General features: G+C 33.8%; 2 protein-coding genes across 5 annotated transcripts; one reads left to right on the top strand and one right to left on the bottom strand.

Annotated features, from left to right (window-relative positions):
* Positions 1-4,041: 4,041 nt before the first annotated feature.
* Positions 4,042-4,535, bottom strand: LOC144565574 (aspartyl protease family protein At5g10770-like). Its single transcript, XM_078315363.1, has 2 exons — positions 4,476-4,535; positions 4,042-4,380 (listed from the first exon to the last, which is right to left on the bottom strand). Exons 1-2 carry the CDS (start codon positions 4,533-4,535, stop codon positions 4,042-4,044), a joined length of 399 nt encoding a protein of 132 aa, XP_078171489.1.
* A 2,891-nt stretch (positions 4,536-7,426) lies between these two features.
* Positions 7,427-10,555, top strand: LOC144565743 (Ribosomal protein L7Ae/L30e/S12e/Gadd45 family protein). 4 transcript variants are annotated; one of them, XM_078315565.1, is made up of 7 exons: positions 7,427-7,685; positions 7,967-8,049; positions 8,308-8,376; positions 8,655-8,712; positions 9,148-9,279; positions 9,727-9,894; positions 10,288-10,555. In XM_078315565.1, the coding sequence occupies exons 2-7, from the start codon at positions 7,985-7,987 to the stop codon at positions 10,372-10,374; spliced, it is 579 nt and encodes a 192-aa protein (XP_078171691.1). In that variant the 5' UTR covers positions 7,427-7,685; positions 7,967-7,984; the 3' UTR covers positions 10,375-10,555. The 4 variants fall into 4 exon arrangements, with proteins under 4 accessions (XP_078171691.1, XP_078171690.1, XP_078171693.1 ...); XM_078315564.1 differs by having other exon boundaries at positions 7,960-8,049; XM_078315567.1 differs by having other exon boundaries at positions 7,428-7,685; positions 8,317-8,376.
* The last annotated feature ends 4,269 nt before the right edge of the window (positions 10,556-14,824 follow it).

Below are 14,824 nucleotides of genomic sequence, written 5' to 3'. Positions count from 1 at the left end.
GTATTGCAATTCTCTAAACCTTTCCCATGCCTCATTCAGGGGTTCATCAAAAATTTGACTAAAGCTGGTCAGGTCATGTCTTACCTTGGCAGTTCGTTTATGAGGGAAAAATCTGGTCAGAAACAATTTTGACAATTCCCTCCAAGTCAAAACTGAGTCCCTAGGTAAAGATCCTAACCATTTCTTTGCTTTGTCCCTAAGAGTGAAAGGAAATAGAGCAAGTTTGGTGTAATCAGCATTCTCACCGTTGGTTTTGATGGTCGTGATGCACTCGAGGAATGTTTGGAGATGAGAGTGCGGGTCCTCGTGGTCGAGTCCATGAAAGGTGTTCTGCTGCACCATGTTGACAACTCCCGGATTGAAGTTGGGTTGTTGTCCTGGAATGCGCGGCAGCCGGATTGCGCCTCTCACATCTCCAGCCCTTGGTACATTGAACTCTCGCAAGGTCCTTGGCATGAAGACATCCATGTCGTCGTCAGACTGGTCAGTCAAGTCTTCTCGCTCTCTATTTCTTTCTGCATCCCTGTCCTCCCTGCTCGGATGTTCTGACATTGTCTCTGTGATGCGAGTCGCCTCAGTAGTGATGCGAGTCGCTTCGGTTGTGATGCGAGTCGCGTCAACCTCTGTGCGGGTTGCTTCAGTTGATGTCTGAGCAGGAACTGTGTCTTCTGGAGGTGTTTCGTCGAAGAGTGGTCCTCTGCTCCTCAGTTGGTAAGTCAGCTTGTATTTACCTGCAGGAGGGGGAATGAAAGCCAGTTTTTTTAGTAATAAAGAAGTAAAGCAAAAGAAAAGATACAAACTAAAATCTAGATTAACTAAGAAAAGTGTAAATCTAGAGAGGAATTGATAGCCGTCCCCGGCAACGGCGCCAAAACTTGTTCGCTTCTCAGAGTGTGCTTACAAAGTTCCAAATACAACTAATTGTACTTGTTTTAAACCTTGAATCCACTCACGTCTAGGATTGCAAGTGTACAATCCTATCCGTGTAGTAAAATAAGGTATCGATCCTCAGGGACGGTTAAACTCAATTCTAGACTTTCACAAATCCAAGTTAGGTACTAGAAGTTTGAAGAATTGGGTTTGATTTGTTTCAATTTCTAAATTTCAAAAGACAATTCAATTAAAGGTAAATGAAAGTGATTAAAAGGTTTGGTTTTGAATCAATTATAAAAGGTGTTCTTAGGGTTTCAGACTTCATCTCCAAATTTTCCCTTCTCTGGACCTATCATACAACTCGCATCATCTCTGATGCGACCTGTGTGATGCGACTCGCATCATCTCTGATGCGGGTCGCATGGCCCTCGAGCAGAGCTGACATGAGTTCGTATCTAAGTTGATTTCTTGTGCGAGGCTTCGACCTGTGGCTCTCGCCTACTGGTATCTAACCTAGATTGATTGTCTGGTTAACTAGAAGTATCTATAACCTCTCGATAATAGAAATTTCACCTCTCGGTTACTATTGATCTTAGATCTACTTCAAGTGCTCAATTACAATTACAAGATACATCAAGGCCAAATTACTAGAAGAGATGCTATAGACATCTAACAGTAGACAATCAAGAATCAATCAAGAAATCACAATCAAGCAAACAATGAATACTCAAACAACAATCACACAAGTTCAACATTAGATCAAAACATCATTCAACTCAAAGAAAAGGTTTGGAGATTACATCTTAACCCTAAGAAACAGGGATCTACTCAAGCATAACAAAAGTAAACATGAAAGAGAGAGAGAATAAGCAAATCATGATGGAGCTCGAAGATCCAAAGTATATTGGAGAGGATCTTGAAATCTTCCCTTCTCTTCTTCTTCAATCAAGCTCCAATCTCCTTCTTCTCTCTTGATCTTCGCTCTTTTTGTGTTCTGGAATGTAGAGGGGGAAAAAGCTCCTCGAATTCTGGCACAGGACCTCCTTATATAGGCAACCGAGTTGACTTTGGGCTTGTCAGATTTAATTTGAACTGGGCGGCAACAGTTGATGCGACTCGCATCAGGTGGATGCGACTCGCATCAGATGGTCTTCAAGAGAGAGCAGTGAGGGTCGCATCGCAGGTCGCTTTGGGCTTGGATGCGACTCGCACCAGATGAATGCGACTCGCATCAGAGCTTCCTGAAGTTTGCCAATTGCCTGATTTTGCCCAATTTCGCCTGATTCCTGCAAAGTAAGAACCAAAACTTAGCAGTACCACATTCTATGGATGTTCAATGTAAAAGGCACCCTTTGTTGGTTCAAAACATAGATTTTCGTATGGAAACAAGTCGAAATGATAGGTCTAATAATGTGATAACAGAACCTATACCAAATGGATGTAAAAAATGTTTTTCTTCAAGGAACACTTGAAGAGGAGGTGTACATGACACTACCACCCGGCCATAACATGAAAAATTATTCTAATATAGTTTGTAGGTTAAATAAGTCAATCTATGGATTGAAGCAATCTCCTCGGGCATGGTATGGCAAACTTAGCTCATATTTAATTTCGTGCAATTTTAAGATTAGTAGTGCCGACCACTCCTTGTTTACCAAAACCGAAGAAAAAAATATAACCCTTGTATTGGTATATGTAGATGACTTGATAATCACCGGAAATAATTTTGAGGAAATTAAAAAAATCCAATCCCAATTAAAAGACAAATTTGACATTAAAGATCTAGGATATTTAAAATATTTTTTAGGAATAGAAGTGGCTTTTTCGGATAAAGGTCTCTTCATTTCACAATGAAAATATACTTTAGACTTGCTAAAGGAAACCGGTAAACTAGGTTGCAAACCGGTCTCTACACCAATTGATACCAAATACAAATTAAATACCGAGGATGGTGAACCATTAGAAGACATAAACCAATTTCAAAGACTTGTAGGAAAATTAATTTATCTCACGGTAACACGTCCGGATATTTCATTTTCCGTAAGTCAAATTAGCAAATTTATGCATTCACCAAGAACGCCTCATTTGGAGGCCGTACATAGAATATTAAGATATTTAAAAGGAAATCCCGGAAAAGGAATAAAAATGGAAAATAATAATTCTAACGAAATATGTGGCTATTCCGATGCAGATTGGGCCGGTAGCTTTGATAGAAAATCCACCACCGGCTTTTGCACATTTGTAGGCGGGAATCTAGTCACATGGAAAAGCAAGAAACAAAATGTTGTGGCTCGATCTAGCGCGGAGGCAGAGTATCGAGCCATGGCATCCACCGCAAGCGAATTAATATGGATCAAACAACTACTTAGAGACATGAGTATTGAATTTGATCAACCTATGAAGATGTATTGCGACAATAATTCCGCTCGACATATTGCATCAAATCCGGTATTTCATGAAAGAACGAAGCACATAGAAGTGGATTGTCATTTCATTAGAGAAAAGGTCCAAGCCAAAGAAATCGAAACACCGTTTGTGAGAAGCAAAGATCAATTAGCGGATGTTTTTACCAAAGGGTTGGATCCAACACATTTTGAAGATATCACTAGCAAGCTAGGATTGTATGATATATACACTTCTAGCTTGAGGGGGAGTGTTGAAAATAAAGAAGAAAATCAAGAGGAATGATCTCAGCCGCACATCATAGATCAAAGGGTCAAAATAGGAAATAAACCTTTAGTGCAAAATAATAAACGGTAACTGTACACCGTATCCATTTACGGTGAAAAAGACTCCAACGGTAACTTGGAGAAAAGTTGTATAAATAGATTTAGGACTTGTAATAAATATGAAGAAAAAGTTTAATAAGAATATTCTCCTCAGAAATCATAAAAATCAACACAAGTTTCTACCAAAGAGAAATTCGAACAAACAAAACAAATAAGTTATTTGCAGCCATCCTGTACCAATTGACAAGAGGCTTTTAAAAGGCCTTTTTTTGGGATCATTTGTAGTTTATAGCTATATTATTGAATAGTAAACTCCGCATCATTTTTTTTTTATTACAGTGTCATCAAAATTACATGTAACACTATAGAAAGGAGTTTTAGAATGTAGAGGATCTCTGCTTCCTTACCCCATATACACCAGCAAATGTTACATTTTACCTCAGCTATAACTACAAGGCTCCTTAGCAAAACCAAGCCTAGACCCAACTGTGTCATAAACAACCCTCTGATTTTTCTGTTGGTAATTTCCTATTATGCCAACCTGATCCTCATAAGATAAACTGGCCATTGCTAAACACACTTGAGAACCATCCTTCTTGACAAAGTACAAAATTCCCGAAACATCAATGCTGACTGTTACCTCGCCTTCAAGCTCAAGCTTCAGAGTTGGGACTCTCACTTCATCATAGCTGCTTAGATTGAAACATGTATCCAAAATTGAAAACCCTGTGACTGCAGGATAGGAAGAGAACTGTGCCACGAACTCTGCCTTCAAAGCCTTATAAATTGAAGGTGGAAGTCGCGTAATTACTGTGCCAGAATCAATCAAGATTTTACCATTTGAAAACCCGGACGCTTTTATTGGCACTCCACCTCAAGCCGTTCGAGAAATAGCATGGAGATCATTGATTGATTGTAGAGCAGAGGCAGCATGTTAGCATAAATGTCAAGGCAAGGTGATAATAATAATACCCAGACCGGACCGGTTCAGACCGGTTCAGGTTCCTTTCTGATTTACGCTTTTAATTTTAGATTTTACAATAATCACTTAGGAACTACTTGGTGTAAATTCTATTCCATCAGTAGCTAGTATAGGTTCTGCTATAATATCCTTAGCTTTCTTTTGGTGAAAAATTAAGAATGATGAAACTTACTTTAAATTAACCTTAATCTTGTCAATGAATGTTTGTAATTTGACCCAGATAGACAGTATGATTCCTCTTATGATACCAAATACCATAGAGGAGGGCAATACTTAGGATATAGGGGAAGAAGAATATGGATACGGGGAGCTGGACCTCTCAGACTTTCTGATAGACAAGGTTGAATCAAACTCTCATAGCACATCTTCTACTGCTACTATGACTCTTACATGGATTATACCTCTGCTTCAAAAAGATGCTTAGTTTTATTAGTATATGTCTGTTATTACTCAATCTACTTCTCTCTAGTTGTTTTGTAATATTTCCTTTCCTTTTTGCTGAAACTTTGACAGTATGGTATTATTTTGCACAATGAGGACTACCTCATTGACTTTTGTATGAACTGCGGTATTTTGTTTCTATAAGAAACAGGTGGGGATACCCACTTTAATTTGTTAAAAAAAAACTACTTGGTGTAAATTAATATTTTTTATATTTGGGTATTGCTATTATATACTCACAATATACTTTCGAATAGGTAACTAGTCTAGAATAATTTTGTTGAGTTGGGCTATTATGATTTATGAAGTAAAGGGGTGTGATACACTTATATCTTCGTTTATGAAGTTTAAAAGATCAATTCGAGTCGTTCAACATGATTTACATAATAAAATGTGTTTGGAGGCTAAATTTTACATTTTATGATTTTTTTTATTTTTGAAAATGATTGGTTTTCATAAAATTATGAACCATTAAAAACAATGACTTTCAAAAATTCTAACAAAATAGTAAAAATATTCAAAAATAATGAAAATTTTGGTCTTCCGACACAAGTCAATATGGAGATCATGTTGAACGAATTGAATCGACTGTTTGAATTTTTAAATCAAAAATATGAGTATGAAGTAAAATATATCATTTGCTTCTTGAATCACAGTATCCCAACTTCAATTTTCTTATTTATCACCAAAACAAAAATAAGTTCTCTATATTATGGAAAATAATACTTGTGATGGAAGAGAAAGGGATGGTTATATAACTCGCTCGACTGAATTTTGAAATACGAACTGAACTCGAATCAAGCTGGCGACTTTGCGAGCTCAAAGCACGAACTAGTCATATTTTTGTTAAATCTAACCTGCACGAAACTAATTGTTTTTTTTTTTTTCAGCTCAAATTGTTCCAGACTTCGATCCGGCAAAAAAAATATTTAATACAATAGATTTATTTTATTTTTTTGTAAAAAAAGGTTGCAAACTTGCAATGAAAAAAATTTGGACACAAACAAATATCCTTTTTAAAAAATTTAAAGACGTGTATGATGATAAACAATATAACTACTCATGATGTAATTTATGTAAAAGAATAATGAAAGCATTGCATTTTTAAGAAATTCACTACATTTTAAACATATTAAACACCTCTTTTTTAAATAAAGAGTAAGAAACATCATATACGAATCATCTGATCATAATAAATAAAAGGAAAACAAAATCAGATGGACAAGAAAGCAGGGATTTATGTCTTGACTCTAGACTAGAGTCTAGATTCAAATTTTCAATAATTTTATATTACAGATTCTGACGTGATAATTATGTAATGCTATGACATTTAGGTAATGGACTAATTTAATTCAATTAAATTAATAAGAACAACATTAAATTAATTAAGAGGTCCAAGCAAGATTAAATTAAAAATTCTGCACTCCTGTTTGGGGGGGGGGGGGGGTTTAAGTAGGAGTTAGGTTAGATTTAGCAAATTAATTAGAGAGTTGGACTTAGATTATTGGGTTAGGTTTTTAATTAAATCTTACTTGGCCTCTTAATTAATTTAATTGAATTAAATTAGTCCATTATCTAAATGTTGTGGCGTTACAAATTATATTTGTAATTATAAGAATATATAAAGTAATTATTAATTAAAATTCTTACTAAATTAATAATATTTTTAAAAATATTTATCATAATTTGCAATTGTTTTTAAGTATCAATTTTAGGGATGAAACAAATAAATTACAAAGTATCATATACATTAAAATATGCAACAGATCTTATAAATTGAAATCAGAATGAATCGTAAGGATAAAAATAGTTTAAAAATAATTGAGAAATAATTTCTCCGTAGATAGGGTGTCTACAGTAAGGATCAAGTGAAAGTATTTTAATATCCGTATCAGTTACAAACTTTTTTTTATCTTTATTTTACTTTTACCTGCCACACATTATCTTATATCTTATATGTACTCTATCCTTGTTTATTATGGTTGTCGAATAACGGAATAGTAGCGGATAAATAATTGATAATATTAATATAATAATTATTTTATTATTTATTAAATAGAACATTAAAACATATACATTTATTTCACACATATATAGTATTTTGTTGGAAAAAAAGTTCTAATCATGCTAAGTGTAAGAAAATCAATTAAAGTATTTTTTTTCAATACTTATTAATGTATGTATGTATGTATGTATGTATGTATCCGATTGGATAACAGATACGAAATAGATTTTATCCGTATTTTCATATGTTTGGATAACAATTTTTTTTTTATCCACATCTAATAAGTTAAAAAAAAATGTTATACGTATCCATCTTATCGTATATGATATGGATCGATCATTGACACTGTTTGTAGAAGAATATTTTTTTTTTTTTGGCGAGGAGGTTTTGTTGGCAAAAATAAAATAAAAAATAAAAAAAACGGCGAGACCTAGTCTCCCTTCCGTCTATTTTGGTTCCTTGCCTCGTTCGACGGGTTCCGGCGCTCACCTCACTCTCTCAACCTGATCTAACGGTGTGGTGCCGCTCTCTGTCTGACCTCCAATTCCGATTCGGCTTTCGACGTGTCGTGGTGGTTCTCCGCGGTGGGGCTCTCTCTCTGTGGCTCGTGAGTTTCTCTCAGCCCCTCTGCCTCGTGCCCACTTTGGTGCTTGAGGTGAATTCCCCTTCAGAGCCTTCTCTTTCTTGCATCAAGCTTGTTTGTTGAACTTGTAGTCCCATTGGGCTGATTAAGTTATAAAATAATAACCTCATCTATACAGCTTGCACTTTGGTGTCAGTGTCTCTGATACTTATCTTTCCGAGGATTTCACATTTTGAGATTTTGGAAGGAAACAAGGAATTACTGTGGTATCATACTGTTGCTAGTACATGGTTTGTTAACTTTTACACTGTCCAAAGTGAAATTTAGTAGTTGTGACTTGTTACAGTTTTCAGGAAGGTGCTTTAGTAACAATGGCAAAGAAGAGAAAGAAGGAGAACACCAAGTCAATCAAGTCCATTAAAGCACCTCAAGAAAGGTATACAAATATTTCTGTTCATTTGTTTTTTCAGAAATTCCTTGTGCTGAGTACCAGTACAAGGAAGCTTTAATTCCTCGGAACAACCATAATACAAAAAGGTGACTGCCAACTGAAAAAAATTACAATAGTGCTTAATGCTCATTTGAACTGGTGCGTTTGTTAACAAGTGTACTGATTTGGTACTTTTTTCTGAACTTTCAGCTATTTTAGTTAAATTATAATTTTAAACATATGATCAGTGGTCAATTTGTACACTTTAAGCAGAGATAGCTCAAGCTGCTATGAAGAAGACCGACTTGATTTCCTCTTGGGTAAATTACAGAGGTAAAGTTCAATTAACTATCATTTTCCCTCAATTTCTACTGTTATTTTTAATTTTTTAAGATAATTGGGAGTCGATTACAGTAAGGTTTCGTCAACTAAATGGGGCAATATTGAGGCCCTGTCTATAGAAATTGACGCAGTGATAGGACTAAACTAGGACTTATCCCACAGGATGGCAATATCATACCATTTATGTTTATTTTGCTATACCCACCCCACTAGTAATGTGTTGGTTACAAAGTTGTTAAGGTATGACAAAATCTTCTATTGCCATGTAGGAGCGTGGAGTTGGCCAAGGCTTCGAAAGGACAAGTGCCTGATAAGATATGGACTAAGGTAATCTACCTTATTAGTAAGCCCCTCTTGGTATCATTGGAGGAACAAGCAGTGGATTGCTAAGACCTGTAGTGCCTTTCTTTCAGTTCCTCATTTTGTTTCCTTGGTATGATTGAGGTGAAATGCATTGTCAGCACTGAGAATGAATAAATGTAATTGTTTAAATGTGTACTAGTTATTTTTGTGAAATTGGATTAATTAGTTCTTAACAGAATTAAGATATGTACTAAGGTAGTCTACCTTATTAGTAAGCCACTTTGTACCAATGGAGTAACAATCAGTGGGCTGCTAAGATATCCACAAATTGGGTATGCATGATTACGTTATTTATGGTTTAGCTTTCTTGATTTGTTCAAATAATGATTTCCATTGCAAATTGAAGGATAAAGGAACTTTGGTGATTTATATTAACCAAAATGTTGTCTAATGGTGTAGTTGCAATTTGCAATTGGTGTAAATGATGTGACACGTGTGCTTGAGAGAATGCCTCTACCTGATTCAAATGCAAATTCAAAAGAGGATGACAAGACCACAAGAGTTCCACGTAAATCTCCTGTGACACTTCAGGTTATTTAATTTAATTTTATATTTGTTTTTTGCGCTCGAGCTTTTATTCCCTTTTTTGTCTGTGCCACATTGGTTGGAAACTAGCAACACTATGTGTGATATGAGTAAAAGATAATCTGTCTTCACAGCTGTTATCATTAAAGTCATACACAGAGACACAGCTGAGAAATCAGTCCCTTCGACACCCCTATAGCATGGGAGATATCATTTAACATTCTATCATCCAAAGTACAATCAAAGGACTACTATTCAGATATTTATTTTAGAATGTGCAGCATGGGTACCTGTGATGTTTCCGTTATTTTTAAGGGGTTTTGTCTGTATAAGGTTTAACTCATGTTGCAAGGTTTATGCGTGATACTTTGAGGTATTGCAATAACCTAAATCTTTTCATAAGAAGGATAGAGTTGTAGAATAAAAAGGTTATAATACACTATAACTATGTAGGCTGTGCTTTTAGCTACCGATTGTAACCCTAAATGGCTGACAAAGCATATACCAGTGATTTCTGCCTCGAGAAATGTGCCTGTGCTAGCATTAAAAGATAATAAAGGAAGTTCTCTTAGGCTTGGAGAACTGGTTAATGTCAGGACAGCTCTAGCCATTGGAATTAAGGTTGGTAATTCTCATCTTATTTTGTTTCCAACATTTCTTTCTTATAATATCACATATGCTACACCTGTGTTTCAATGAACAAGTGAGGAGTTTATAATGGGAATTGTTTTATAAAATGAGCAAAATATGATGTGTTTAAGTAGGGTAGATGAGGGATGTGTTAAGGTTGTCAGTGTAGCTTCTTTTGTAATGCTATACATTGAGAGAAGTTTTCCAAGTATCCTTTGCACAAGCTCTCTCTCACATATGGGCATCGAGGGGTTGCTTGGAAATTATTTTAAACAAAGAGGGGACAAGTCTTTCTTGCTTTATGTGGTCAATAGATTTCTTGCTTTAAGGGGTGTACAATTACTCCTATATTTATTTGCTCTCTTTTTAAATTTTATTTTCCAGGCCAGAAATTGCTGTATCAACAAAACTATTGAGGAAGTTATTTCGAGTAGCAAAGCAGTTGATGCTTCTCTTGCTACTGTTCAATAGCCTTTGTTAGGTATAAGTAGAGTTAGAAAGATTCATTTTTGATAAGTTTGTAGTTGACAAGGAAATAGTTAGATGTAATGTGGAAAATTTTGTAGTAGACGAGAAAATATTCAGAAGGATAAACCTAAGGTACATTCAAACTAAAATAATTATATTGTTGATGTGTTTGTTATTATTTGAATAGGGCGTGTGTCATAGTTAGGTCAATTTAAATGTGCGTATAGCTTTACATTAAATAACTTAAATTTTCTAATAGTTGAATTTTACGACTTTTTGATGGATAATCAGTCGAAAAAAATACATTTTCTCCAAATTTACATATCAAGGGGATGATATAATAAATTAATTTTTGCATCATTTTCACCACAAGAAAAGTATGGTCGGGCACGCAATCAGTAAGATCATAAATGAGGTGTGAACAAGTAGGAGAATGAAGTTTGGTATTTTAATGTGACGACACAGTGAATAATTAGGTAGCCAAACGTGTTGAAAATGGAATGGCGCACCTGGGAGTCAGCTTGTGGATGGCTGTGAATGCTCCGAAATTTTTATTAAAAAGAAATTAATTAAATAAATATAATGGAGAACGAAATTGAGTTTTTTCGATATATAAAAAAAATATGAGAAAGTTATAAACTATCACGATCAAATTAGCTTACTCTTCCTTCTAACTGAACATTTACCTTACTCTTCCTTCTAACTGAAACGTGTTGAAAATCAGGCCGTAATACTCGATCACAGCAAGAGGTAAACAAAAAAAGGTCTTTGCATTAGTTTATGGGCTGTCTTTTTTGTCATAGGTCAACAACATCCAGAGGACTTTTTTTGTACAGCGCACCTCTGGCCATAAACTTGACTTTATAAACTAATTGACTTTAATACAGCCATAAACAAATTAATTTTACCTATGACCTTAGCCTCAAACTAGTTTTTTTGTACAGCGCACCTCTGACCGTGATAGGGTATCACGTTTTTTTTTTTTTTTTTTCTTTCTCTCTACGTGGTTCAGTTAGAAGGAAAGGTAATTAATTTGAGGCTAATTTAATCATAATAGTCTATAATATTTAGAAACTATCACGTTTTTCTTATATCTCGAAAAAACTCAATTTCGTTCTTTATTATTGATATTTATTTAATTAATTTCCTATTAATAAAAATTTCGGGTGAATGCCTGTACCTCTGTTGGCTTTTGCAAGAATGGGGGATTGTAAATAGGATTGTTTTTTTTATTTTTTTATTTTAAGGGGTGGGATTGTGGGAGATATCAAGGTGGAGATGTTCCGACAAGTATTCTCTCTAATTTTATAATATTGGGAGATATCAAGGTGGAGATATTCCGACAAGTATTCTCTCTAATTTTATAATATTGTAAAAGATTCTCTTCACTTTACAGTTTGAGATTAACTTTAAGCCGCTTTGAGATTTGGACTAGGGCAGGGGTAGTACTGTTGTGATTTGTGATTCGTGCCAAGTTAAAAAGAACAGTCCAGATCCAATAATTCTAAAAGATTCTCTATTACGGTACCGAGGATATGAATTCGAATCCAATTATTCTAAAAGATTCTCTATTACGGTACTGAGGAGGATCTGAATTCGAGTCGTCCTATCTGCATGAATCTTGATGCATATTAAGGGCGTGTTCGGATTTTATTGTTCACGTGGGAAAAAAAATTCAGTCAGACTGAATTTTTTTTTCCCACGTGAACAATAAAATTTAGTTCAAAAATTTTGCAATCTCATTCCTATTCCTATTCCCGTCCGTCTGCCGAACACGCCCTAAGTGACTATACTGAAATTCACAATTTGTTCTGATGTACATTAAACCGCTTCCTGTTTCATAGGAATTAGGTACTTTTAAGATGTGTATTGAGAATCTTATAATATTTTTTAATTAATTGGCAATGGCATATCCGATAGTAATTTTTTTGCTCACTCAAATTTTAACTCATATTTTTAATACACATCTAAAACACGTTTTTAATTTAATTGTACACTACATTTTTAAATTATGCTTTGTTCAGAACTTTTTAGTAAACAAAAACATAATTGTGTTTCTTTTTAAATTGTTTTGCATGCAACGCTTCATGAATTAAATTCATGGAGACAAAAGAGTGATGTACAAATATTGTAGCAGTTGGTGAAACTTTCCATTTATTTATTTTTCTAATAAAAGGGCCGCAACAACGTTGCTTTTGTGAAGGAAGCCAAAAGAATTTACATAGTATCTACAACAAATTCACAAAACAAAAAAATATACAACAACCGGTACTCATACAATTTCTTAGTGCCCCGTACTGTATCAACTATTGTTTTTATTAGGGTAAATTTCGCTGGAGGTCACTAAACTTTGTTATTTGTCACGAATTGGTCACTCAACTTTGATTTGTCCCTTTTGAGTCACTCAATTTTGTTATTTGTTCCAATCAAGTCACTCAACGTTTTCCATCCAAATTTTTAACGGAATATGCTAATTCCGTTAGTTTTTTGGATGGAATATGCTAATTCCGTTAAAATTTTGGATGGAATGGGTATATTCCGTTAATTTTTTGGACGGAATAGGAATATTCCGTTAAAAATTTGGATGGAAAACGTTGAGTGACTTGATTGGGACAAATAACAAAGTTGAGTGACTCAAAAGGGACAAATCAAAGTTGAGTGACCAATTCGTGACAAATAACAAAGTTTAGTGACCTCCAGCGAAATTTACCCTTTTTATTACAACCGATGAACCGAACAAAACACAAACAACAATTACATAATTTCTATGAGTTCGGCTATGATATTTATATATGTATTTTAGCAACTTATGCTTACAAGTTATATATCTGTTTTCAAAGTTCAAACAGTTGATTTCGAACCGTTCAATATGGTCTCTATATTAAATGTGTTTGGAAACCAAATTTTACAATTTTTTTAAATTATTTACTATTTTTTTAGATATGTAGAAAATCATTAATTTTCAAAAAATAATGTACCATGAAAAAATTGATTTTCTACCTATCTAAAGAAAATCAAGAAATAAAAAAAAAAATTGATCTCCAAGTATGTATAAATATGAAGATCATGTCCAACAATTGAAAATATATATATGATTTACAATCATAATTGCTGAAATACTTATAAAAGTAGCGTAGTCGGACACATTTCTTATTCTATAAAATTCAGATATTTTTTAGAACACAAAATTCAGATTATAGCACAATTTTACATATACATCCACAACTTCCATACAGTCACTGCAATGGATCCTCCGATCAAATATTCTAGTTACGTACAAAAGTCTAGATTTATTTAGACACATAATCATCATATCAAATTGTATCATCTTTCTGATTGGTCATAATTTCTTTCTATTTTTTAAATGTCACTTAAGAAGTTTTTAAATGTGATTAATAATTGACTGGTTATGTCTTCATTTCTTTCTATTTTTTTTTATATCATTTAGGTAATGTTATATGCCATTGTTTGAGATTTTTTTTATAAAAATATGTCAAAAAGATTAAAAAAAAAATGTCTTTTAAAAAATATTATTTGTGTAGATGCCATTTAATATGTCATTTAAAAAATGTTATTTGTCATTTATTCTAATTTTTTTTTATAAAATTATGTTATTTTGTATGAGTTTTTTTTTCCTTTTATAATATGTTTTTGTTGCAATGCACATGTACGATACTAGTAATGAAAGATTCATCTCGCAAGACATTATACCATTGTACAACTAAATAAAATAAATGGTCTATAATATATATATATATATATATATATATAGAGAGAGAGAGAGAGAGAGAGAGAGAGAGATGGGCTATGGTGCATTGCAATGCATGGAGGGGTTTGTTCATTGGATCATAAATCTAAAATTCAAAATTCAAATGGCCGATCCAAACCGTTCATCTTGTTCTCCATATTAATATGTGCTTGGAGACAAAATTTTACATTTTTCTGAATTTTTTTACTATTTATTAAGTATTTTACAAAATTGTTGATCCAACGGTGGCTGCTGATTTTACTGTTTTGTTAAGCCACCGTTGGATCAACAATTTTGTAAAATACTTAATAAATAGTAAAAAAAAATTCAGAAAAATGTAAAATTTGGTCTCCAAGCACATATTAATATGGAGAACAAGATGAACGGTTTGGATCGGTCATTTGGATTTTGAATTTTATGGTCCAATGCACAAACCCCTCCATGCATTGCAATGCACCATAGCCCATCTTTCTCTCTCTCTCTCACTCTCTCTCTATATATATATTTTTTCTTTTATAATATTTTTTTGTTGAAATGCACGTGTACGATACTAGTAATGAAAGATTCATCTCGCAATACATTATACCATTGTACAGCTAAATAAAATAAATGGTCTATTATATCTAGGGACTAGGGGTGTTCATCAGTTCGGTTCGGTTGAAACCGAATCGAACTTGGCATACCAAAGTTATAATTCAGTTTTAA

The sequence above is a fragment of the Carex rostrata genome, chromosome 14 (genome assembly GCF_964058835.1).
Source record: "Carex rostrata chromosome 14, lpCarRost1.2, whole genome shotgun sequence".
Classification (NCBI taxonomy): Eukaryota; Viridiplantae; Streptophyta; class Magnoliopsida; order Poales; family Cyperaceae; genus Carex; species Carex rostrata.
The sequence above is the reverse complement of the archived record's forward strand: the minus strand, read 5'-3'. Positions and strand labels throughout refer to the sequence as shown.

What these genes read in the sequence shown, in the direction of transcription:
- LOC144565743 (XM_078315565.1), top strand. Translation starts at nt 7,985, where the DNA reads ATGGCAAAGAAGAGAAAGAAGGAGAACACCAAGTCAATCAAGTCCATT. An exon ending in CTCTTGGGTAAATTACAGAG is followed by an intron (nt 8,377 to 8,654) that starts GTAAAGTTCAAT and finishes ATTGCCATGTAG; the next exon opens with GAGCGTGGAGTTGGCCAAGG. An exon ending in CTGATAAGATATGGACTAAG is followed by an intron (nt 8,713 to 9,147) that starts GTAATCTACCTT and finishes CTAATGGTGTAG; the next exon opens with TTGCAATTTGCAATTGGTGT.
- LOC144565574 (XM_078315363.1), bottom strand. Translation starts at nt 4,535, where the DNA reads ATGCTGCCTCTGCTCTACAATCAATCAATGATCTCCATGCTATTTCTC. An exon ending in TATTTCTCGAACGGCTTGAG is followed by an intron (nt 4,381 to 4,475) that starts GTGGAGTGCCAA and finishes TCAATTTATAAG; the next exon opens with GCTTTGAAGGCAGAGTTCGT.